We start from the raw sequence: 26,898 nt of genomic DNA on the forward strand, positions 1-26,898 counted from the left end.
TCCTCCAGTCTCAGAGGCCCCTACAGTGGGGTCAGCATTGTCACCTGTCCTGTATTCTTTCTTTTCCATACTTGTAGTCAGGATGTTCAACAAGTTTCCCCCAATCAAATCTGATCATCAGTAATTTTCAAGAGAACCATAACTTTTTGTTTCCCAAGGAAAGAAACACATAACCTTTACCCCAACACAACATATTTTCTGACTTCCATTTTGAAGTTATTTATGACATTTTAAAATATATAGCTCATTTCAATTTTGCAGTTTCCATAATCCAGTGTCTCTCAGCAGCTATTGTTTTATGACCATTAGCATTTAAAAATTTGAAAGTCAACAAAGCACAATATAAGATCCAGTCATCCTGTATATATTCCATCTTTATGTGGCTTATTAGTTTATGTTACTTTATTCTTTTTAAAGACTATCATTTTCAAATTATTTTTCTATGACATCCTATACCCATTCTTTTATTTTATTTTTTTTAGCATCTAAGCACAGTTATAAATATACTACAGCTTTTTAGAGGTTTTCTGTCTCTGGATGTGGTTTTACTGAGTGCCTACAGTATTCTCTGATCATGTGAGACAAATCTTAAACTGCCACGTCAGTCCCCATGTAACTCCGTTTAGCACATGATACTGGCGGCTGGCTCCAGCCCACAGGCAGCTGCTCTGTATGCCACCAAGCATCAACCCACCTGAGAGACTTGCAGAACTAGGAAGCCAAGTCTGGCTCCTTGTGAAGAACTTTTCTTAGCTTTCACAAGCCCCATGTTCAGGTATTTGAGCCTCCACATTGGACGCCATATGTAGTTGAATTTTTCTCTGGGCAGCCAGCTCACAAATAATGACAGGATAGCTGTATTAATTATGAAAGCATTGCCTTAGCTTAGGTTTGTTTTTAACTAGTTCTTATAACTTAAATCAACCCATTTCTATTCATCTAAACTCTGCCACGTCCTGCCCACCCTGCTCCTCCATGTGGCCTCAGATCTCTCTCCCATGCCTGCATTCCTCCTCTTACTTCCTCTACCAGCCCAGAAGTCCCGCCCATACCTCCTGCCTAGCTATTGGCTGTTTACCTTTCTATTTCGCCAATGGCACCAATACACCTTCACACACTGTGCGAATATCCCACAACAAGTAACCCTCACCATTTCCGTTTAAGCTTCCCCTTAAGAAACCGAAGGATGGAAGGAGAATCAGCAAAGGGAAGAAAACGAACACAATAATGCAGACTGTGGGAAAGAAGGCCTGGAACTAGTGATTAGCCATGCCACCCCAGTCGGGTCAGAAGACTCCCGCAGACCAAATGAGGTATTTCAGCTGGAAGCTCATTAGAATTTAGAGCGTTTAATTTCCTCCTTAGCTTTAAGTGACTAGAAAGGCAGAAGTATCGCAGGTCCCAACAAAATAGAATGCCCCCTCACTCTCATGCTTAAAACGGCTGAAATGTAAAATATTTAATATTTTTGAAAATTTTATAATTTATTGTGTAAGATAAAATTAACATGGGGAGGCGGTGGCGGGGAGGAGGCAGAAATCTTTAATAAATTATTTAATTAATTAATAAAAAAATAAAGTCAAGACTTGACAAGTTGAAAAAGAAAAAAATTAACATGGGTGCTTAAAAATGGATCCAACTTCAATGGCAAAGAGTAGATGGGTTTAGCAATGCTGGCTCAGCTCTGCAAGTCAAAATGTTGAAAAGAAAGATTGCTCTGGAGAACATGAGAATTATTTCTTGTTGATTATTACTATTATTCCTTCTCGTCTGTCTAAACCATGTCCTCTGAGCCTTAATTGTGAATAACTGGCTTTCAGAGTTCTCTTTAATGTCTATTAATCAATTCACCTAAATGTTCCTTAGCTTTCAAGTGACCATAATGACACGCATAAGCAGCATTAGGAGTGGAGTTCAGGCTAAGTATTTCCGAGCAACAACAAAGAGAAAAATTGCCTACCAGACGGCACTTCCAGTGGCTGCCCGGTGGCATCACACCACCCCACAGGGTGAACGTCAGGGCTGTCAGCATCCGCCCAGCGGTCGTGTTTATGGTCCCCGGCATCAAAATGAATCTGTTAAAAGGCGTTTGAGGAATTACTGCTTTGCGATTAGTATTTCACGTTTCCTTTCTTAAAATATGTAAAAACAAATATCCAAGGCTGAAATTGAAACGGCATTAATCTTATCTTCACCAGAAACAATGTTTTAAATGTGCTATCATACAGCTTTCTGATGTGGCCAAGAAAGTCTCCTGTAACACATTTTCGGATAAATTAAAGAGGCAGGAAAATTAGAAATTGACAAAGATTGGGAGGAGTAAGGCCAATGTTTTCTCAGCTAAGACAATATTAGAATGCTAAAAGGGGGATACTGCTTATCTTTGGTGACTGTTCTGAAGCCACCACAAATACCATGTCACAGTCATAGAAATGGCAGTCAACAAATTAACATCATTACAGGCCCATTACTGATGAAAAGGGCATGAATCAAGGCATAGGAAGTATTATATTCCTAAATCTTCAGAAATGAGCAGAGAGACTCAGCACAAATGGAGGCAAGCAAAGACAGAATTACCAAGGCTGCGGAAACAGCTCAGAGGAAGAAAGAGTGCTTGCCTAGAAAGTATAGGTCCTGAATTCAGGGAGTCTCTTATGATAGATAGGTCCTGAGTTGAGTCTAGAAACACACTTGGTATACAGGTTCACTTATTATCATTTTGTATGTATTTTATTCATTAATCACATAGACATCTATGTACACACACATACACACACCTGTGCATGTACATATATAGAGCAATTACGCACATAAAAAATTAAAATTTTAACAATTTATGAAATGAAAATTAAACACTTAGTTGTTAAATATAAAAAACTATGTTATAAAGCGTGCTGTCTAGATAGCAAAGGGAATTTTGTATGAAGTAAAACAGCATATATTTCTACATTTCTCTTATGCACGTTCTTGTTTTCATTGCCAATAGGGAATATACCATTTTAATGAAAATTTGTTATTCACGCCATACTTGGCTGCATGTTTATCATCACAGCTACTACATTCTACAGCAAATGGCTATAAAAATAATTTTAAAATTTATTTAGAATAGCATTTCTTTTAAACGGTAAAGCATGGGTATGTTTCTGAGACAAGGTCTCGGTATACACAGGCTGGCCTTGGGCCACATTCACACTGCAGGGATTCACAGGCATGCACCCCCATACAGAGAGACACAAAAATGGAGTCCATAAGAAGGAAGGCATTCCAGATGGACCCTGAATGTCTGCCTGGAGAAATGGTCTTGCTTACAATCCGAGTCAGAGTAGAATTACACACATCAGCCACCCCGTGCAGAGGACATACTGGCAATAGTTCAGGGGTGAAAAGGAATGAGAAGCTGAAGGACCCAGTGAAGGAGAAGAAACAGCCACAAAATCCAAATTTTCAGGGGACCGTGAGAAGACCTTGGTCAAGGATGAGACTTCTTCCTTGTAGTTTGAGACTTTTCGGGGCCAGGCAAACTCCACAAGAAGCGAAATCATGAGAGGTCACGTGTTACTCTGAGTGCAGAGACCAGTGGTGAAGATGCTTTTGTCTTACCTTCAGAATTTGATTGAGCTATTACAGCCACTGTACTAGCCCAGCCCAATGAACAGTGTAAAGCCAAGAGTCAACAAATAAAAGAATAAAAAATAGTTAGCCGCCTGTTGTCTATTTTTTAAAGAATAATCTCACTCTATATCCTATCACTTAGGAAATCAAGTATACAGTGCAATTATCAGACATAGAAGTAAGCGGATCAACATGGAAAGATGATCATTGTTTAAAGAAGCAGCCAGAAGAAACAAACTGTGATGAGCTAGATGTTGTAACTAATAGACAATAACTTTAAGTATCCATTAAGGTATTTTCAATAAAAATAGTCTTAATGAACAGATGAAGGAAGACATTCAGTGTAGAACGTCTAGACATAAAGCAGGAGAACGTTCTAGAACTGGAATGCAAAATGTGTGGGGTAAAAATCTTGCAGAATGAACAGCATACGAGAAGAGGCAGGAAAGAGGATGAGGGACCAGAACAAAGATGCACAGACAGAGAAAACTAAAGAACAGACAGTCCAAGGCTTACATAATGACCTGGGGGTTCGCCAGGTCTCATCAAGTCTAGGCTGCAGAAGAAAAGGACCTAGAGGAGGAGCAGGAGAACGGTCACACCAAAGCAAAGCCTGAAGAAAGAAAGTTGAAAACCTCCTCCGTACCCGAGCTAGAAACGCCGCTAAGTTTAAGAAGAATGGGAGGAGTCAAGAGGAAATGGAAGTTATGAAAACCATAAAAGGAGAAGGCACTTGGCTGCCTCTGCACCAGAAAGGGCTGAACCACGAGGCAACGAAAGGTCTGCCAACTCAGAATTTTAAATTCTACAAGAACATCCTTCAAAGAATGAAAAGAAAGAAACAGCGATTAAAACCAAGAAAAGCAATCAACTATAGATCTGTAATAGAAGAAATGTTAAGTGAGACCTTTGAGGCTGGGGGGAAATGGTGGCAAACTGAAAGTCCCTTCAGAACAGAGAAGAGCAGACTGTGGGACAGACAAGGTCAGCTCCTCACTGCAGTCATGGTCAGGTCACCACGCAGCAGGATAAAGAAGAAAAGCATGGTCATCAAGACTAAGAGAAAGATAGTCCATCAACTTCTATACACCCTGCCCAATACTCTTGACTTATATGCAGAGAATAGGCTCTCCCAACCTGACAAAGGGAGTGATTCATCAATAAGAAATGTACAGACAGGATTGTACTAAATATTACTTCGTGAGTATTTGTCAAAAAGGAAGTTCAGTATGAAGGCAAAATAAGAGACAGATTATTCACAAGGGAGTTTTTTTCTGTAGAAAGTATAAGGTTGATAAAAAATGAAGTAAAAATTTAGCAGTAGTTCAGAATTAAAATGCAACATAAAATAATTGTGCTCCTGCATACTAACAACGAACAACTATAATAAATAATTTAAAATCTACTTCGAATAGCCTTTCTTTCAAAGTGAAAAGCACGGATGGTGGTAGAGAACAATAATCCTAGAACGCACTCATCTGTGGTAAGAGGACGAAGAGTTCCAGGCTAGCCTGAGCTAAACTGCAAGACCCTGTGGGCTACCCCATCTCCCACTGTTGCCACCCAAAGGAGATCTTAGCAAAGCAAGTAAGAAAATAACAGAGAGTGTAAGATCCCATGCTGTAAAAGCCTTGCTAAAGCAAAAGCAATGTGACCCACGTCAACGGAGAACATAACTATGCCCACGAGACTCAAAACTCTGTAGCTCTGTAGATGCCATTTCTTCCAGAACACTCTACAGATTCAATAACTTGCACGGGAAACAGGAAGCAAGCAGTTGGGAAGCTGAGGCAGCAGAGTGGCAACTCCGAGTTCCACCTAATCTCCACAGCATGTTCCAGGCTCCTCTGACCTGTATAGGGACAACTTTGTCCCAAAAGCTACAATCAGAGGCCAAAGATGTAAGGCTTTCTTTCAGTATTCCCGAGACGCTCCCTGTGACACTGTATAGAAAGGGAAATGAGCAGCATGTTCTGAATGATTTTGTAAAGAATGAGAAAGTTGGAGGATTTGCACCTGGCTTCTAGTTACAGTGGAGGAACGATTACTAAGGGAGTGTTGGATTGGCTGGAGACACAGACACATTAGCAAAACAGAACAAGAGCTATCACAGACTACAAATGTATATATATTCAATTCAGTTTAAAATAATACGGCAAAGAGTATTTGATGGAGAAAGGTCAGCTTTCACCAATGCCCCTGAAGCAGATCTGTAGACAGTCATACTTAAAAGCAAAATGAGTGGTCCGCCTACAGGTTAAATTGCCCTTATAGCTCACAGATGAATAAACCCAAAGAAGATCATAGACGCACAAGCTAAACTGTAAAACTATGATGAACATTTAAGTACCAGATAAAAACCCTTTGTGATACTGAGATATTTAGAGTTTTACATGCACATGTAGTAACCATATGAGAATAAATCAATAAATTCAGTTTGATCCTTAATCAGACACTCCAGTGTCTCAAAATAATCAATGAGAAAAGAAAAATATAAGCTCAGACATTTGCAATGTATCCATCTAAAGATGACAGAAAAATCCAATCAAACTATGGGCAAAAAGATCAACAGATAACTTCACTGAAGGCTAGCAAAGAACTAACAAACAAAATGTCAATACCATCCTGCCCAGTGGCACCAAACCACGTGCTACTGTACACCACTCAGATGACCAGTTAACAGTGAGGCTGCTGATCTCCAATGAACCAGAACAGGGAGACGTAAGACGAAATAGACAAGAGAGGCCAAGCAAGCTTATTAACTCTGCGTGAGAGTCAGACCTTCATAGTTTACCTTTTGTACAACTGGGGCTAAAAAGAAAAATCAAGTTTTCCAATTTCCTTTGACAGTAGATTTGATACTTTCATATACTCCATTCCACACTTTCCCATGCTCAGAAGCCGTCCTTAATGGTCCTTCCCGAGGCTGTACGCTCTTACTTCTGTCGAAACCTTCTCTGTCCCTTTGGTGAGATCCTCTCTGTTATCTACACTTGAGATACATGGAAACCTGTTGAACCCATAACATCTTCATGAAAGACATTTTCAACATTTCAGATCTTCATAACTCGAGAGTGAAAAATCCAACTTTAAAAAAAAGTCTAGCCAGATGGTCAACTTAGAGGGGATTGGCACTGATGGATATTTGCAGGATCTCTCTGAAAAGCTAAGAGGCATTTTGAAAACCAAATCATTTCTAGCATCAAGTTTTACACATTGATACTTTTTCCCAAAATATGAGAGCCCATAAAGCAAATGCAGATTCGTCTTGCTCTTGTTTCTATGAATGTGATACCCGAGGTTAGATCATTAATCAACCATTGCCTTGTGTTCCTGTCATCAGACAGTAGCACTCGGTACTGGGGACATTTAGGAGTTCAATCATCATATCACTAAGGAGTAACTCCTTGGTATAAATCCGAGATTAAATACCACCTCAGAGATGCTGTCTTTCAGTTTCTTCCAGGGCCACCTGGAACTTCCACCTGGCCCAGGGAGTTCATCTTTCTCTTCAGTCCTTTGACAGCACTACAGACATTAGTGCTGTGCTTCATGCAGAGTAAGGACTCAAACCCACTCTCCGAACAATATGTAAGATGGTAGCCATGGTAGATAGGAGAAAGAATATTTAGGAAAAACTGAAGTCCAGTAACAACCATTTTCTTAGCATAAGTAATTGCTATTCTTATTATTCTTATTTCTCAGGCCAAATGATTTTAAAATATTAATTTCCAGTTTAAAAGGTTTTGAACATATATATATATATATATATATATATATATATATATTCAAAGTCTTCTTATCTATTTAAATGTTTACATAAAATATCAGCACCCAGTGATACTAACTTACTTATATATGCCCTTTACAATATCTGGTCCAGCTTCAATTTAATACATAGTTTAGATAACTCAAAATGCGTTAACTTGAAGCTGGACCCTTAGATTTCATTACAGACAAATAACTGAGTTTTAGTTTGTTATCCTGTCACAATCACTAGCAGCTACTAGTGCTACTGAGGCTTCGGTTTGTTGTGTTCCCCATGAGGCAGAGCTCTGAGCTTTACTAAGAGATGACGTTCAGGCATGTAGAGTAGTGTGCATACCAGGTGACTGCCTGTGCCACTGCAGGCAGAATGCTGGACCGTGCTTTTACAGAACACCACTGCAGTCCAAGTGCAACAATGCTGGGCATGGTGCAATACACTTGGATTGTGTATAATATATACTATGTATGTTATATGTAGTACAAAATTCCATACACACACATGTTCCATATATATATATGTTTTTTGAGACAGGGTTTCTCTGTAGCTTTGGGGCCTGTCCTGGAATTAGCTTGTGTAGACCAGGCTGACCTCAAACTCACAGAGATCCACCTGCCTCTGCCTCCTGAGTGCTGGGATTAAAGGCGTGTGCCACCACCACCAGGCCATAATAATATTGTTTTACCAAATGATTTACAGAGCTTCTGTGAAGGTCAGAGTTTGGTAACATCAGATTGCATAGATAGAAAATGATAAATTTTATTGACGAGAACATGGAAAAAAATGAACTGTGATGCTCTCTGGATCTGCAAACAGAATCTGAAGCAGAAGGAACACACACACACACACACACACACACACACACACACGAAAACTTGGTAAAACATGGTAAAAAATGAGATAATACTAAGCAATAAAAAAATGCAGCTCAGAACAATGGATGGCTTTCCATGATAAATAGCACTTATGTAATGAAGAAATCATATTATCTTTATCCAGGCAAAAATAGAGGGGGAAGGCTGCAACTGGACAAAAAGAAATCACCCATATATATTTCAAAAATATTTTATTCTCATATGTCACTACCCCCGACTTACATACAAAACTACTAAGGTACATATAGTGAATCAGCCATTTCCATCTCACCATGACTTCGAAATCTGTGCTTTCTCCTGGGCAAAATGCACAATACACTTCCCTTGTGTGTTCTTTCCCATCGCATGACAACACTCTGTAGGTGTGCAATCTCAATCCTTTGCCCAGACCACTTTCTCCAAATCAACTCACTATTTCCAAATTAATATCCTGGTGTCTCCTTTTTATTTCCTTTCTAATGTTCTGATAAGCATTATAGAAATTGTGTGTGTGTGTGTGTGTGTGTGTGTGTGTGTGTGTGTGGTGTCTGTTTGCGTGTATCTATGGGTGTCTGAGGTCTGTGTCTTCCTCTCTCTTATTGTTCTTCACCTTTCTTTCCGAGACAGTTTCTCACCAATGAGCTCACCCACTAGGGAGCTGGCTTCACTGGCCGGTGAGGCATAGGGATTCCCCCTTCCCTCTGCTTCCTAGAGCTGGGACACAGTTGGTGTGTCATGCACAGATGGGGCCCAGAACTCAGACTTGTGTTTGCATACCAAGTACTTCACCACTGAGTCACCACCGCAGGCAAATATAGGTGGAAACATTTAGGTTTACACTGAAAAATTACCAGTTTTCAGTCCAGTTACTCTAAAGTCATTTTTGTTCTTCAGTGCTCACGTTGATCGTGTTTCTTAAGGCAGTGGCATTGCAAAATTTATTAGTGAACAAACAGTAGCCATTTCATTCTCTAACAAACTCTCAGCACACTGTGGGTTGAGAAGGAAGATGACGTCTGCATGTTCCAGCTACGTACCCTACAGTAACTGTTGAGTGCAGTTTTGAGACAAATATTTTCAGTGCTTCTCTAAGGTATGACCATGGCAACAGAGTGGTCATGAATATCTTTGCCATTAAACCCGTGGCTTTAGCTAAAGCAGTCAAGAGAGTTTCTGAGTCAGACGTCCTGACTCTCACGAGAAAGGGAAGCTGAGAGAAGCCCAGCTGCAGGGTTGAGGCAGGGGCCTCACCTTCATATTGTGGTTCCACTCGTGACAAACAACATCTGTCAGTTCCTACGTCTCCAGACCCACGACGACACCTGTCACAAGTCCAATCCGTTCTTCCCATAGGCCATGACTGCGCCATAAAACCACTATCAGAAATTCAAAACCCCCAAATCTTCAATGGAATTCCAAGAGTTTTCATTCTTGTTTAAAAAAAAAATAGTTATTTCATCCCTAGGAACGGCGACAGACACATTCGGTGCCCCGTGGTTGCACAGCTGTGGATTGTATGCTAGGAATAAAAACCTCTTTCATAAGCAGCATGAGGACAAGCACCCTCAAAATCAGCGCATGATTATAGCTACCATAACTATTTTCATTACCTCTGCCATGATGTTTATCAAGTTTGAAGCGCTGGAGCAATAACTTGAGCACTGACGGCAAACATCACACATTCACTGTTAATTTGGAGACCATCTCCTTCCGCAATTACTCATTCAGCTGCTGCCACCCCCACCTTCTTCTCAGGACACTAGCCCTTGTGGAAGAAACTGTTTCGGCATGTGTTTCTAATTTTCCCCTGCAGATAGCTGCACACGATCAACTCAGGGAGATCTCTGTGAACAGACAGGATGCGATGGGAGGTGAGCATGCTAGGAAGACACTACGTTTCTGAACACAGTGGCAAATACCTGGAACCCCAGTGTGGGGAACACTAAAGCAGGATTGCAGCAAGTTCAAGGTCAGCCCGGGCTCCATACAAAAATAACAACAGCAACAAAGATAATAATAAATGGAGATTGTTAGCAACAAGGAGATCATCGCAGCCTTCAGATGATTCGACACAGCACAACCCAAACTGTCCAGGAAAGTCAAGAAATAGTAATACCAGATAACATGAGCGTGAGAAGACTGCAGGTAAACATTGATTCCCAGCAAACCAAAAGCAGTGGGGAAATACGCAGCTCGCATTGATATGAAAGCACTGTACTCTAGTTTGCTGTCATTTTCAAAACTTCCCAGTGAGAATTAAATGCGCAGAAATTAATATAAGTAATGTTGCAAAAACAGTGTACACCATGACACAACACATACTCAGTAAATCCCACAATGATGCCCTGTCCACATAGGTAATATCAGTTAAATGGAAATACCTATAGAGAGGAACATGGCTAGGAGCTGATGCATGATGAGAACGATCTCCACAATGCCCCCAAGATAGAAACACGGCAGCCAGTACCTTACACGTTTATCTATTCTATTCTAATAGCTTACATAAGGATCGCAGGGAAAAAACTCACGACCTTACAAAAGGAACTTGAGCCTTACGTGTTCCCAATAGCAATGCATGAGGAGTCAAATCATGCCTTTTACGGGATGCCCTGTGTAGAGTGGGCCACATCTCTGTTGAGATTGACAGACATAGTATTTAAGAATTCAGATTTGAGGTTAGTCTTCTTAAAAGACATAGTCTATAGGGAAACTGATCTATTAACATCTATGATTGTGATAATGAGCTTATAATAATATGATATGACACTGGGTATGACTCACAGAGCTGCTTCCCAGAATAGCCAGCCAGGGGCCAGCCTATCTCCCAATGTTGGATTCATTGTGCAAAGGAGATACCGACAGAGTGAGTTCCATGCCATTGATACTTTTGAGAATTCCTGTAAATAAACACTGTATTTATCAATGATTTAAAAACACTACACTTTTATGCTAATAAAAACAAATCATATGTAGATTATAGAAATGAATTTACTAGTTGTATTCATGCTACAAATTACACTTTATTGTATATTTCCTTGATATATTTTTAATGCATGAAATATTTCATTGTTTTCTATAAACACAGTATTGGATATAAATTTGTTCTATTTAAAAAGAGGGATATTTTTGTTATTCAACTCATGTATTCGGTATAGTAATGAATGTCTATTTTCTAAAATTCTGAATTCTAATAAATTTTATACAAGTATATAAGAAGTTGATGACTAATAACATCCCAGAAATTGATGTGGGAGTCCCCTCTATGTGTTGCTTATATTGGTTAATGAATAAACAAATTGCCTTGGCCTGATAGGGCAGAACTTAGGTAGGCAGAGGAGACAGAACTGAATTCTGGGAGGAAGAAAGCAAAGTCAGAGAGAGACTCCATGGATCCGCTGCCAGAGTTAGACATGCTGCAAAAACTTAGCCAGTAAGCCACTGCCACATGGTGATACACAGATTAACAGAAATGGGTTAAATTAATATGTAAGAATTAGCCAATAAGAAGTTAGAGCTAACAGGCCAAGCAGTGATTTAATTAATACAGTTCCTGTGTGGTTATTTCAGGGCTTAAGCTAGCCGGGCAACCGGGAAGAACAAGCGGGCCCTTCTTCTACAAGAAATAATTAAACTATTTGTTTAAGACTAATAATGATAAACACTGTAAGAGCTTGCAAACTGGAATAGATGTGGTTTCCTCTACAGGCGGGAAAATGTGGGAGGGAGAGCCATGAGACAACAGCCTCCAAAAATAAGACTTGTTGAATAACTGTTTGCACACAAATAAATAAAAAAACAAAGAGAAAATGTGTTCATGTTTTGTTTCTAGATAAGGAATCCAGGATAAGATGTGGGGTTTAGCACTTTGGAAATCAGTATGGCGGTTTCTCAGAAAAAAATGAGGATCAACATACTTCAGGACCCAGCAATACCACTCTTGGGCATATAGATGCTCAACAAGACTACAAGGACATTTGTTAAACTATGTTCACAGCAGCATTATTTGTAATAGCTAGAATCTGAAGACAACCTAGATGCCCCTCGACCAAAGAATGGATAAAGAAAATGTGGTACATTTACACATTAGAGTACTACTCAGTGGTAAAATCAATGACATCTTGAAATCTGCATGCAAATGGATGGAACGAGAAAAAAAACATCTTGAGTGAGGTAACCCAGACCCAGAAAGATGAACATGGTATGTACTTACTCATAAGCGGATACTAGCTGTAAAGCAAAGGATATTGAGCCTATTGTTCATGATCCTAAAGAAGCTAAGTAACAAGGTAAACCCTAAGAAAAACAGCTGGGAAGGGGAAATAGATAATATCACCTGACAAAATTGGGAGCATGGGGTTGGGGGGGGGAGAAGAGAGGGTGGAAGGGCAAGAGGAGGAGGGAAGAGAAGGGGGGGAAGAGAACGGGAGAGTTGAGATGGAGGAAGGACAGATATGAGAGCAAGGAAAGATTTGATTTGAGGGAGCCATTATGGGGCTAGCAAGAAACCTGGCACTAGAGAAATACCTAACACTTCACAAGGATGACCCCAGTTAAGACCTTAAGCAATAGAGGAGAAGGGGCCCTATCTTGACTTGCCCTGTAGTCAGGGTGATGAATATCTTAAATATCACCATAGAACCTTCAACCAGCAACTGATGGAAACAGAAGCAGAGACCCACAGTGGAGCACTGTACTGTACTGAACTCCAAAGTCTAGGCAAAGAATGGCAGGAGTGAGAAAATGAGCCACTAGGTAGGTCAAGACCATGATGGGTACACCCACTAAAACAATTTACAGGAGACTGCTTAGAAACAGATTTCAGAGCAGAGAACTCCAAGTCGGCCCTGTGCAATGCTATGGCCTCACAGGTACCATGGGACCAATGGCCAGGGAATCATAAATACATGTGATTATGGTATCAACAGCTCATTATTTCTTTGAGGCAATCTCGGAGTGAAAACAAGCCTATTAAGAAAGCTGGCATTATTTTCAATCTAGCAGTAGATGCTGGCAAGACCTGGATGTTTGTTTTCAGCAAATCCACCTAAGACACTCTTTCTAAACATTTTGTCTAGTCTCTTTCACAAAAATAGAGTGTAGTTCCCACAAACATCACTCGAAATCAACATCGTTTACCTAAAATGTTCAGACATAATAGACAAAGATGCCAGCCAATTTTCAAGAGTGCATTGCAGGGTTAGGGGTTCGGTTGACGCAATGATTACAGCCGTGTCCTGTGAGCTGCACTGGGTCATTAGAGACAATACATGCCGCTTCTGAGGAAGAAGGCGATATGGCTTAAACTATGTTATTAATACCAATTCTCCCCAGAGCTCGTGTTAACATAGACCAATCCCTCTGAAGCAGGAACGTGTTCCATTGACTGCAGCAGTGTTTTGACTTTATCTTTAGCCAAGGAGTCACAGCAACCCGAACAATGGGCCCTAAAACACACTGATTTCTATGGAAAACAAGCCATGTTCAAGGCAGAAAACAACTTTCAAGTAAGAAAGGAGATGGGATGTTTGTAATGAATGCCTTTATATGGTTTCCTATATCAGTTTGCATAAATGTCGAAATTTAACTTATTTTTGATGAAACTATACTTGACCAATAAATCTCTTGATATAGACCAAGCAAACAAGAAAAAGGCCCAGGCAATCATTCACAGCCTGGGTCTCTTCTCTAAAATTCTGTAGACCAGGGTGGTAAGCATTATGTAAATAAAAGCATTAGCCACAGATCTAATCATCTATAGAAAATTGTTTGCTTAACTAATCTAGACCAGAGCAAAAAATTTACTATTTTCTAGCTGAATTTTTTTCCAAAATTTCTGTTTACATCCCCAAATATTTGATGGCTAGTAATTTGTCCTCATACTTCTCTCCTTTGGAGTCTTAGGACACAAATCTCTAGTTATGAATAATTGTCTTCCCAGAGGATATACACAAGCCCTACTGAACCCCAGGGATAGCAGAAGGTGGTGGGGATACTTAGCTGGATATATTTCTAATCATACAGATACTTATTACACATACAAGTGCTGCCTAACATATTCCATATTAAAACATGATAGAAAAGAGTATATACAAACACTCAATGGTATTTTTAAAAAGTGCTCAGTCAGGAAAGTGTGAATGAAGCCCACACTGAGGTATATCACCTTACCCCAGTAAGAGAGGCTCTTAACAGAAAGGCTAACAAGAAGATAGATCCCTGAAGGTGTGAAAAGGGAGGAGCTTGGAAAGGAAGGGTACTACAGCTATTTGGGAAACAGTATGGCAGTTCAAAAAAAAGAACAGAAAAGAGAAGAAAAAAGAGAAGTACCATATGATCCATTTTTCCGTATCTAGATACACACAGGGAAATCAAATCAACATGTCAGCGAAACGGCAGTATTTCCATTTTTATCACAGTGTTATTTACACTAGTAAATAAAAACCTAGTGTCTATCAACTGGTGATGACTGTGACATATGCATAGTGGAATGCTAGGTAGTCACAGAAATAGCGAAATCCTATCCCTCACAACCACATAGATGGGGCTGCAGACCATTGTGTTAGAGGAAATATGCCAGGCACAGAAAGACAAGCAGACCAATGGGAACTAAGCTATGGTTGGGGACAATTCTGTGGTTGTCAGGAGGTTTAATGACAGAAATCACGTGTGACCTAGTGAAGAATTAGCAGCTGTTAAAAACAAGGACACCAGGAAATTTGAAGGCAAATGGATGGAAGTAGAAAAAAAAATCATCCTGAGTGAGGTAACCCAGATCGAGAAAGACAATCGTGGTATGTACTCACTCATAAGTGGATGTTAGCTGTAAAATAAAGGATTAAGATGCTACAACCCACAGACCCAAAGAGACTAGGGAACAAGGAGCGTTCATGGGGGGGGGGGGGGACACCCAGATCTTCCTGCGAAGTGGGAGTAGAAGAGATTTCATGAGTGGACTGAGGGCAGGTAGGGATGGGAACATGAACATTCAAGTAGGAGGGACAGGAGAGGGAGGTCGGAAAGAGACTGCTGGAAAGGGGGATCATTTCAGTGTCAGGGAAAACCCTGGAGCAAGGGAATCTCCCTGGAGTCTCCAAGGATGGGCCCAGCTAAGATTCCTGACAGTAGCAGATATGGAGCCTGAACTGGCCATCTCCTGTGACCAGATTGGAGCCTCGCCCAATTGTCATCAGAGAGGCTTCATCCCGCAACTGATGGAAACCGTTACAGAGCCACAACCAAACATTAGGCAGAGTTCAGTAACCCTGCAGAAAAGGGGGAGAAAGAATTGTAGGGGCTGGAGGGGTCAAGGACATCACAAGAAAACTCACAGAATCAACTAACTTGGGCTCAGAGGGGCTCACAGAGACTGAACTGACAACCAGGGAACTTGCTTGGGACTGACTTAGGCACTGTGCATATCTGTTACAATTCTGTAGCTTGGTCTCTCGTGGCACTCCTAATACTGGAAACCAGAGCTATCTCCGACTCTTTTCTGGCTTTTGGGACCTTACTCCACCCTTAGTGTAAGTGGAGGTGTTCAGTCTTACTATAACTGGATATGCCATGCTTTGTTGATGCTCATGGAAGACCTGCTTTTTTCTAAAGAGGAGTGGATTGGGGGATGGGAACGGGGAGTGGGGGCTTTGAGGAGAGGAGGGAAGGGAAGTCATAACTGGGATGTAAAATAAAAATAAAAAAAATCACGTGTATCCAAAACTTAGATGAAAGGAATTTAAGTGTTCTCAACACAAAGAAATGATAACCAATTATCTAGACACGCTTGACTTGCTTTAGACAGTACCTATTCTCACAAATATGTATAATTGATATGCATGCATCAATTAAATGCACTTAAACAAGAAGTTTATGAGTCAATGCTCTAACTCTATAATCCCCAAATTGTAGTGCAAATTCTAATTGGTCTTAATAATAAAAACCTGGAGTCAGATATCAGGGCAAATGCTGAAAGATCAGAGAAGTAAAGAAGCCAGGCACTAGAGAGACCTTTTACCTCTACTGAATCCTCAGACCAAAGGGGCAATTCTGTTTCTAAAAATCCTCAGACTGTATGTGCTGAGCTCCTATCTCCTCCTTCCTTATATTCCTTTCTCCGCCCAGCCATGTCCCTTCCTGTCTCTTCATCCCTAGTGTTGGAATTAAAGTCATGTGGTTCCCAAATACTGGGATTAAAGGTATGAACTACTACTGCTTGGCTCTGTTTCTCTTTTAGATTGGATCAATCTTATGTAGCACAGGCTGGCCTTGAACTTGAAGATCTCTCTGCTTCTCCCTTCTGAGTGCTAAGATTAAAGGTGTGGGTCACCATTTCTTGTCCTAAAGGGAACCAGTGGCTAGCTTTGCATTCTGATCTTCAGGCAAGCTTTATTTGTTAGGTCACAAACAAAATATCACCACACCACATCTTACAGGGGTCTGTTTTGGGGTGATTAATAATAATGGGGAGTAATAATTGCTCCCCATAGGAGGAATTAGTCCCTGCTTGTAATGATATGGAACCTTCAAAGGGTGTAGCTTTGCTGGGGGAATTATGTCAACAGAGATGGGTTTACAGCCTCTCTCCACTTCTCGTTCTTTCTGTGTGTCCTGTGTATGAATGACCCTGTCTTCTCCCATGCCTTTACTGACTTGGATCCCAGTTCCCAAACAAACCCTTTCCTCCAGAAGCTGCTTTTGTCAGGTATTTCATCACAACACCAGGAAGCAAAGTAGAAGAGGTAGGATGCTGAACTTCAAGACAAGCAAAGTAGATGTATCACAAGTACAAAATACCTTAAAACAAGAAGCTTAGAATTGGAAGTTTGTAAGGAAAATTAGGGTTCCCAGCAGGCAGAATGCCCTTAAGAGAAGGAAAGAAGGTATTATCCTTTCCTGATTGAGCTAAGGGAGGTTACTACATCCACCCTGAAGTTTTTGTTGAGTTTGGTGCTGGATGAGGAACTAATCCAGCTACAGAACAAATGGGGCCAGAGAAGTGATGGCCATGGAGTTACCGAACACTGTGGGGAGGAATCACCTCAGAAATTGCCTCCTTGTTTGATCAGCCAAAGGTCAGTAGCTGTAAGAGAACTCCTGCTATCCTGGACATCTCTCTGTCATCAGACCACAAGGCAGAGGCTGTCACGATCTAAGGAAAGTTCAGTTTTTCAATGTGCTTGACGCAGGAGACCTAAGATTAAACCACCCCAGGCTGGCTCAGCTCCCGCCTGTGTCTGTGTGGTCAGCTTTTGAATGAGCCTTTTCGTTCTGCTGTGACAACTCACACACACTTGGTGGCTGTAGCCAGCCAACACCCATCCTCGTGCAGTTCTGGGCTCGGGCTTTGAAAGAAGTGCTGCAGGTCCACATTCTTTGCAAAGCTCTAGAGAAAATCACCTCACTTGTCCTGGATCCCTTGGGCTTCAGGTGCTACTTCAGACGTTCTGTTCTCCGTCCTGTCCTTACACATCCACGCTCCTCCTCTCTGTCGTTCCCTTGAACCTTTCCTGAGGATATTTTTCACTGGGTTTAGGGCCCCTCATGAAACACATGGTGATCCCATTTCAAGGTCTTCATTTAATTGCATCTGTGAATGTCCTTGCTCAAGTCGGGTCATAACTTCGGATATTTAGAAGTAAGGCTTTGGCACAGACTCAGGGAAGGTCATCATCCAACCTATTACAGCCCCTCACTTTAATACTTAGCAGGAGAAATGTCCTGGCCACTTTGATATAAAATTATATCTACTCCTGTTTCTATGGTTCTTTCCAATGCAGTATCTATTACATATCTCTGAAGGAAACATGAAGCATGCCAAGAACGAGGACATGGTATGCCCTTGAGATACAGCCATAGAGGAAAACCCATTGGTGCAGTTACTGAAATCAGTAAGGAAGGTCATTAAATTTTGGAAACAAATTCCACATACAAATTACCATAAAAACATAACTAAATGTATGAAAACATTCAGATAATTCAACATAAATCTACTATCTGTTAAAGAATCAAAATACAACAACTAAATTTTCCAAATCTGAAACTAAAAATTGCCTGAGAGAGAATACCAGTAGCCTAGCACTGGCAGGAGGACGAACCGTTGGCACAAAGAACAACTGAGCAGAATTAAAGCACAAAAATAACTAGGAAGAGATGACATAAAGAGACCATGAGACATGTGGACACTCTCTAACAGTCTAGCCTGTCTAACTAACATCCCTCAAGGAGAGGAGACAGAAAAGGAGCAGCATCAGAGTTCGATGAACCCCCAGATTTAAGATGAATATCAACACACATAATTCCATACATGGATGGAGGGCACAAGGGAGCCTAAAAATGAAGGTACAGAGATTCGGGGGACTGAAGGAAAAGCAAGGCTCAGAGGCATCTGTTGTATTCCTGCTAAAAATCTAGAGGTAGGCAGGAAACGAAATTGTGCAACCAAGGAAGGCTGGCATAATATCCGAGCAGAAATGCAGGAGCAGGCATGCACTCCCTGTTGTGAAACAGACATCTGAAAGATGCTACCTGTGAAAAAGAGAAAAGTTGTAATGCCAGGGAAGCTTTAAGAAAAATGTCCAAGTTACGGTAATGCTCTCTATTTTGACTTCCTATTTGCTATCATTTCATTGAATTATATATAAGATTTATGAGATAAATCACATAAATCATCTTTCAAATATATAAGAAAATGGACTTACAAACATATATATAGCGTATAATATGTATATATATCCCATTTTGATACATTTACCTTTTGAATAGATGCTGAGAATTTACTGATAAAGCTCTAAACATTCATTTATTCCACTAATGTTAAGGGCACATGAATCATCTATCTGGGACAAAATATCAGTGAAAGAGCAGGTAGAGAATTTCCTTGCAATTTAGGATTGAATTCTATTAAGAATCATCAGACACTTTCAAATAAAGGAATTTTAACATATTAAACAGAAATAAAAAGAAGGTAGATATGGAGAAGTAAGAGTATGCCAGTAGAGTTTATTGAAATTTAAAGTAAGTGTTTGTAGTACACTTACATGGGCTAGGAAAGACAGAAGTTTTCTTATGTGGGGAAGAGACAGCTGAAAATGGGAAGAAAGAGCCAGGGAAAAGATACTGACAACCAGACATGCCCTGGAACAGCAAGAAGGGCAGGTTAGCTGAAGAACAGGAAACAAGTGAGAGACTGGGAAGCACTAAAGGCAGAGAGGAAACACAACCCCATACCTACAGTCAGTGCTATTGGACTTGGGCTTTGCTTCCCAGAGAACCAGAGAGAGCAGCGGGCTTGCACAGAGAAGCAGCTGATCCGAGTAGATTTCACAAGAGTCACTGTCACTTGCTTTGGGGATCCTAAAGACTATGACAATGGCTAGATTGGGACCTGAAAGAGCAGGCAGTAACCATCATGACACTCAAGATGAGAGATGATTGGGGCCTGGATCAGAGTGGAATCCACACCAGTGGTAGAAAGAGACTTTCTCGCATGGCAAAGTGTCAGTCAATCACTTGCCGGGAGCTTAGGGTAAGAGCAGAAGAGAAGTCAGTGATGGCTGCAGGCCCTTGACTTAGCCAAGAAGGGAATGGAACAGTCATTGCCTGAGATGGGTAAGGCGGTAGAAAGACTGTTTAAAGAGATAGCATTTCAAGATTGTGGACAGCTTGAGGTTGGGACATTTGTTAGACTATATAGGGGAATGGTAATGAAACAGACTGATGCATAGCTTGTAGTTCATCAATATGTAGATACTATTTATAGAACGTCAACAAGGGAATGATCATAGTTGAAGAAGGAGAGAAACAGACAATGTCAAGGCCTGGAGCATAAAGAGAGAAGGAATCTTTACAATCAATAAATGGACCCTGAGAAGAACTACTAACAGATTAGAACCTAGGTGTGCAGTTTCTTGGCCATCACAAGGAGGGAAAAAATGTCAGCAGAAATACAGACAATTCTTCTAAAGATTTTCTTTTAAAGTACTTCCAAAGGAACTGATGGAAGCAGATGCAGAGATCCACAGCTAAGCACAGGGATGAACCCCTGAAGTCCAGTCATAGAGAATGAGGCGGGATAATATGAGCATAGGGACTAAGACCATGATGGGAGAACCCACAGAAACAGCTGACCCCAGCAGGTGGGAACTCACTGACCCAGTACTAATAGCTGGGCACCTGCATAAGACTGAACTAGGCCCTCTGAATGGAGGTGACAGCTGTGTGGCTTAGACAGTATGTGGGACCACTAGCAGTAGAACCAGTATTTATTCCTAGTGCATGAACTGACTCTTTGGAGTCCATTCCCTATAGAGGGATTCCTTGCTCAGCCTAGATACAAGAGGGAGGATCTTGGTCCTGCATCAAGTGATGGGGCAGACTTTGTTGACTCCTGATGAAGCCTTACCTTCTCTGAGAAGTGGATGGGGATTGGGGAGATAAGAAGCTAGGGGGAGTAGGAGAGGGGGGAAGGAGAGGGTACTGGGATTGTTATGTAAGATAGTTTTAAAATAAAACAAAAAATAAAGCAAACCACCAACAAAAAATGAAAAGAGAAGTAGAGTTACTGCAATGATGCTTCTAGGATGTCAAGAGGAAGGCGATTCTTGTTTGCTAGTGGGAACAATTTGGGAATGGGAAAACAGTGAGCTGAGAGATGGGGATGAAGTGGCAGAAGTTGGGATTTGATGCAAAGGATGGTACTTTCTGTGGGGGATGTGGAGAGTTGGTGTATGAGGACAGGAAATGTGGTCCTCTTGTGTGACAGGCAGACAGGTACAGGTGATACTGCAGTGGGAGTGAGTTCCTCTCTGATTGTTTCACTCCTCTGGATGGGGGGGAACAGAATGAGTAAGGATAGGGTGGGAGAGATAAAGGATGTAAATAGTGAACTAGAAGAATGGAAATTTAGGCGTTAGGGAAGTATATGACCCCCACTGAGCACCAAGCTCAGGTAACATCTGCACCCCTGCAAGGCAGGGAACCATTTCTCTGGCCATTCCTTGTTCCAGAAAGAGGGACAGAGCAGAGGAGAGTCAGCACTCCCAGAGCAGTGACTCCAAGAAGAAACACAATGAATGGAATGGTGAAGAATGAGATTTTACCTGTATTTGAGTCTACTATGCATGAGCTCATAATGGAAGAAAGAAAAAGGCAAGAAGGACAGTATTGTTCCTTTTTATAAAACATCCTACACCATACAAGTCCAATTCCAGTATCTTCTCTGATAGTTAACTGTGAGACTTTTGTAAAACTCTAACAGTTATTTCTGTAGTCAGCTTCCCCATGAACACAATCTAAACAACACAACAAAAGAACACACACACACAACACAAATACAGAGTATCAAAGAAGAGAAACACTATAAACCAAATGATATGTACATGCAAACAAGATTCCAAGAACATACTAAAGAAATAACAACAAAAAAGATGACATTTCATTATTACAACTATACCAGGACTCAAGACTGAAAGCAAAGATTACAGCACTGTTGAACTGCCATTTTCAAGTCCTACTTTTAAAATGGCTTAAAGGCCGACTACAAGACTTAAACAAATAAAGAATGAATGTGAGTCATGGAAAAGAAACTTTTGAAATCATTTCAAGATATAAATAAAAAGATTACCGAAGTAGAAGAAGAATCCATATGTTAGAAGAATAATTTTTACCACACAGAGGAGAAAAATCATCAAAGAAACAGACGCTGAAAATGAACAAAACAGAAATTCTGGAAATGAAAAACTGAACAAATCAAGTAAATAACATGATGGACAGCAGCATCAAAATATAAGACCAGGCCCCAACCCCAATCGCCAAAAAGAGGATCAGAGGTGAAGGATAGATCAAAACAGTAACACACACAGACAAACGTAAAAGACAGGGAATACAACCAAAATTTCCAAGAAGTCTTGAACACTCAGAGAGACTGAACCTAACATTTCATGTGAGAGAAAAAGCTGATTTTGGGTGAGATTTCTCCTAAACTAGAGAAATAAATAGCTATTTTAAACCAAGAAATATTTAAAATTTACAAATAGATATGATCATGTTTAAAAAAGGAAAGGAAGAAGGAAGAAAGGAAGGCAGGAAGGAACAAGGGAGGAAAGAGAGAGAGAACACTCTTCACAGCACATCATTGTCAAAATGTCAAAAGTACAAAGCAAACAAACAATATTAAAAGCTTTAATGGAGTCGGGTAGTGGCGCACACCTTTAATCCCAGCACTTGAAAGGCAGAAACAGGCAGATCTCTGTTAGTTCGAGGTCAGCCTGGTATACAAGAGCTAGTTCTAAGAGGGGTTCCAAAAAAAAGTATTAAGGGAAAAATGGTCACTAGTGTTTACAAGCAGAAATATTAGAAACATTTAAGACATGCTGTGAACAACCTTAATGTCTTGGAAAGCATGAAATGCTATATCCCATGCCTAGAAAATAAATAGCAGCAGAGATTGATATGCCTAGAAAAATTATCCATTAAAACAGACACAAATAAGAATGGTTAAAGACAAATGCAAGTCAGTGCGATTACAACAAATAATGTAGAACTGAATGCAGAATATATACAGAAAAAGAAGAAAGAAAATTTTACATATATGGATGCAGAGCAAGGAATTGGAGAGATGGCCCAATGCTTAGGAGTATGTATTATTCTTCCAGGGGACTCAAGTTTGATTCCCAGCACCCATGTCTAGCAGCTCACAGTCACCTGTAATTCCAATTTCACAGAATCTCATGCCTGTAGCTTCAATGGACATTCCTATACACATACACACATACACACCAAAAACACATGCACACATGTGCAAATACACGCATAACACACATCCACACAATTAAATGTTTTAAATGCAGGACAAAACATAATCCAAGAAAGCAATCTGAACAGAGAAGATGAAGGAATCAATAATGTTAAACACAAGAAACATCCAACACTACTAAGAGAAGACTCAAGAACCAATGGTTATCAGGCCAACCAAAATTTAAAGCCACAAATTAATAAGCATCAAGAAGCCCTTCTTAATTACAGGCTTGAATAAAAATAGTCCTAACTTACCAATCACTTCAAAATCAAATAAAAAATGGACCAGGTTTGAAAACATTACTGAGCCATCTGCTGTCTCAAAAAAGAAAGTAAGGAAAGAAAAGAAACACAAATAGCCTGAAAAGTTTAGAAACCCAGCTCCTAAATACGCAGATGTGTCAGACCCCCTGGACTAGAAGTTCTCACAGCCAGAAAAGCAAATCTCAAACAAAGACTAGTCAGAGGAAATAAAGAGGGCTATGACATATTGAAAAGTATTTATAGAGAGAACACAGGTATTGCAAATATTTATGGGCCAGATATTGGGTCATTAAACAGACACTAAAAGACATAAAAGACAAAATGGTCCAAGTACAATAATAATAGAAGACTTCAATACTTAAATATCATATATCATCCAAATACAAATCTCTAAAGAAAACTAGGAGCCCAAAGGTAACATACAATGACAGATTCCTATAGAAAAGTCCATTGAACAAATAGGAAATACATATTATTCTCAGCAGCACACAGAAATTCTTGAAAATTGAGCATATTATAGTCTGTACAGGAAGCCTTAACAAACACAAACAGCACCCAAAATAATTCCCTTTGTCCTGTCAGACCACAGAATTCAATAAAACTAGAAATAAATAGCAAGATTGACTTCAGACAACACACCAATACTTGTCAACAGAATCACATACATTTTAATCAGCAGATGGTCATTGATGACATCACAAAAGAAATAAAAAACATTCCTACAGTCAAACAGAAGTGAAACAACCTCCTGAAACCTTTCGGATAGAATCAAGGCAGTTGTAAGAGGAAAACTTACATATGGTCACAATCAAACACCAGAGAAATCTCAAATAAATAATCTAATAAGACATCTGAAATTTTTAGAAAAAAAGCAAAAATGAAGTGCAGGAACTGTCAAAAGGTAATAAATATTAAAGCAAAAATTAATGAAATAGAGATTAAATAAACAATACCTAAAATTAGTCAGACAAAGAGCTGTCTCTTCCAAAAGAATAACGAGAGGGCTCAGTAGTATGAGCCCTAGCCATGTAACTGACATCAAGTAGAAGGCAAGACCTGACTCTATAGAGTTGACCTAGACCCCACATGCACACCACAGCACACAGGCCAAAACAGACTTTTTGAGAACACAGTAACAATGATAAATTTTTAAAATGTTTAGAGGTTAACAAAATGTATTAATTCCTAACCATACTAACACACATGTATGTATGTATGGATGGATGGATGGATGGATGGATGGATGGATGGATGGATTAGAGAGACTTAGAGAGACAAAGAGAATTGTTAAAAATAATACTTCAAAGAAATACAGAAAATCTTCAGGCAATATTTTGAAAATGAAATTCCAACCAATTGAAAAATCTAGAAGAAAAAGATCAATTTCTAAATGATATGGCCTACCAAAATTAAAGGTGGGAGATATAAGTGATATAAATTGGCTTATAACCAGCAACAAGATGGAATCAGAAATTAAAAGTCCCTCAACATAGGAAAGTCCAGGACCAGATGTGTTTACTGTTCATTTCCATCCAGTGTTCCAAGGGATATCTAATATTATCATTTCCCAAACTGTTCCACAAAATTGAAGCAGAGAGAATACTCTCAAACCTTGCATTAAGCAAAGATGGCAATGTATCTCTGATACCAAATTCAGATAACATACAACAAAAGTTCAACACTATATACCACCCTCCCTGAAGAACAAGGGTTTTAAAATCTACAAATAGTCACAAGCCAGATGAGTCAAGAATATATTAAAAAAATAAATCATAACCAAGTTTCATCTCAGGCATCTACAGACACAGATTTCATAAATATCTTGATGATGCAGAAAGAATTAGACAAAATACAACATTCCTTCATATAAAATCCTCAAGAAAACAGGGATAGATGGCTACCATAACATAATAAAGGTTACATAAGACAAAATAATACCCAACATTCCACTGAATGGTGAAAACCTGAGACCATTCTCTCTAAAGGTAGACAGTAACAAGGGTGCCCACCAGTTCCAATGGTGTTTCCTTGAGCGCTAAAGATTCAACCAGAGTATAAGATATGAACACAGAAGTGATAAAATTTGGAGAAGTTCAACTATCCTTATTTGCAGATGACATGATTCTATAATTAAAAGATTTGACAGACTCCACCAAAGGTCACCTGGATCTGATAGATATTTTAAGTAAATTAATAGCATACAAAAATCAAACTATGAAAGTCAAAAACTTTTGCATAGACCAACTAAGGAAATGTGAACCCAGGACAATCCCAAGATTGGATACATAGTTTTTACAAAAACAGGCACTGGAAAAAGAACCTTTTTAACAAATTGGGCTGAAGACTCATATCTCTCAGCCTGGACATAATTCAACAACCAGATTGAATATCTTGATTTCACATCACAAACACTGAAGCTGCTAAGGGAAACACTGTAGAAAATAAGTACCAGTAATAGGTTTCTGAATAGAATCCCAACACCACAGGAAACAGGCCCAAGATTTGACAAATGAGATTATATGAAATTTAAGACCTTCTGCACAGCAAATAAAATTATCAACAAACTGAAGAGAAAATTTATAGAGCAGGAAAAAAATAACCTGCCAGCTCTACTCCCAATTATTAGTATCTATGAATATATGAAGATATATTCTACATATCTACCTAGAACATATATATATATATACACGGTATATATATATATACTAGGATATATAAAGACTTGTAAAAATTAAGCACGAGGAAAACAAAACTGCCTATAATAAATGAGCAAAATGCACAGTTGTCAAAGGAAGAAATCCAAGTGGCCAATAGATATTTGTAAAAGTATTCAACACAGTCACCCTTCAGTAAAATGCAAATTAAATCTGCTTTGAAGTTCCACCTCACCCCAGTCAGGATGGACACCACCAAGAAAGAAAAAACAACAAACGCTGGGAATGATGTTGGGAAGAGGAAGCCTTACCCACTGTTGCCAGGAATAAAAACTAACAGAACCATTCCAGAAACCAGAGTAGAGGTGTCAACACAAAACAAACAAACAACAGAAACTTCTACAACCCAGCCGTGCCTCTTCTAGATATATACCAAAAGGACTCTGTATCCTACCCACAGAGACATTTGTATCGCCATGTTTATTACTGCTCTTGACACAAGAAAATAGAATTAGCCTAGATGTCAATCAACAGAAGAATCGATAATGAAAATCTGGTACGTATACACAATGGAATTTTATTCAACCATAAAGCAAAATGAAATGATTATTCCTATAGGAATATGGGTAGAACTAGAAAACAGAAGTTTAAGCATGATAGCCTGGGCTTATAAAGACGAACACTAAAAGCTGTCTCTCACATGTGGATTGCAGCCTCTAGGTATTTAACATGCACCTTCACATGTCAATGGTACGTGTAGAGGCAGGAAACTCTAAAGGGGTCTACTGAGCTGTGAGGAAAACCACAGGCTTTAAGAGAGGAGGTAGACGGGACAATGAAACCACAGGAGAGCACTGGTAATAAAAAGATACAGTGGGGAAAGAGACAGGGAGACGGGAAGAGAGAAGGAATAGACAGTAAACAACCAAAATAAAAAAGTTGTCAAAACCTCACTCAT

At 39.8% G+C, this 26,898-nt stretch overlaps 1 protein-coding gene across 1 annotated transcript in view; it reads right to left on the reverse strand.

The window, feature by feature from the left end:
- Window positions 1–26,898, reverse strand: part of L3mbtl4 (L3MBTL4, histone methyl-lysine binding protein) — a 272,089-nt gene that overhangs the window by 185,040 nt on the left and 60,151 nt on the right. The window contains 1 exon segment of the mRNA XM_026789485.1: window positions 1,966–2,075. Within this exon segment, the coding sequence (XP_026645286.1) occupies window positions 1,966–2,075 (110 nt within the window).

Source organism: Microtus ochrogaster, unplaced genomic scaffold (genome assembly GCF_000317375.1).
Source record: "Microtus ochrogaster isolate Prairie Vole_2 unplaced genomic scaffold, MicOch1.0 UNK20, whole genome shotgun sequence".
In the NCBI taxonomy this organism is placed as follows: domain Eukaryota; kingdom Metazoa; phylum Chordata; class Mammalia; order Rodentia; family Cricetidae; genus Microtus; species Microtus ochrogaster.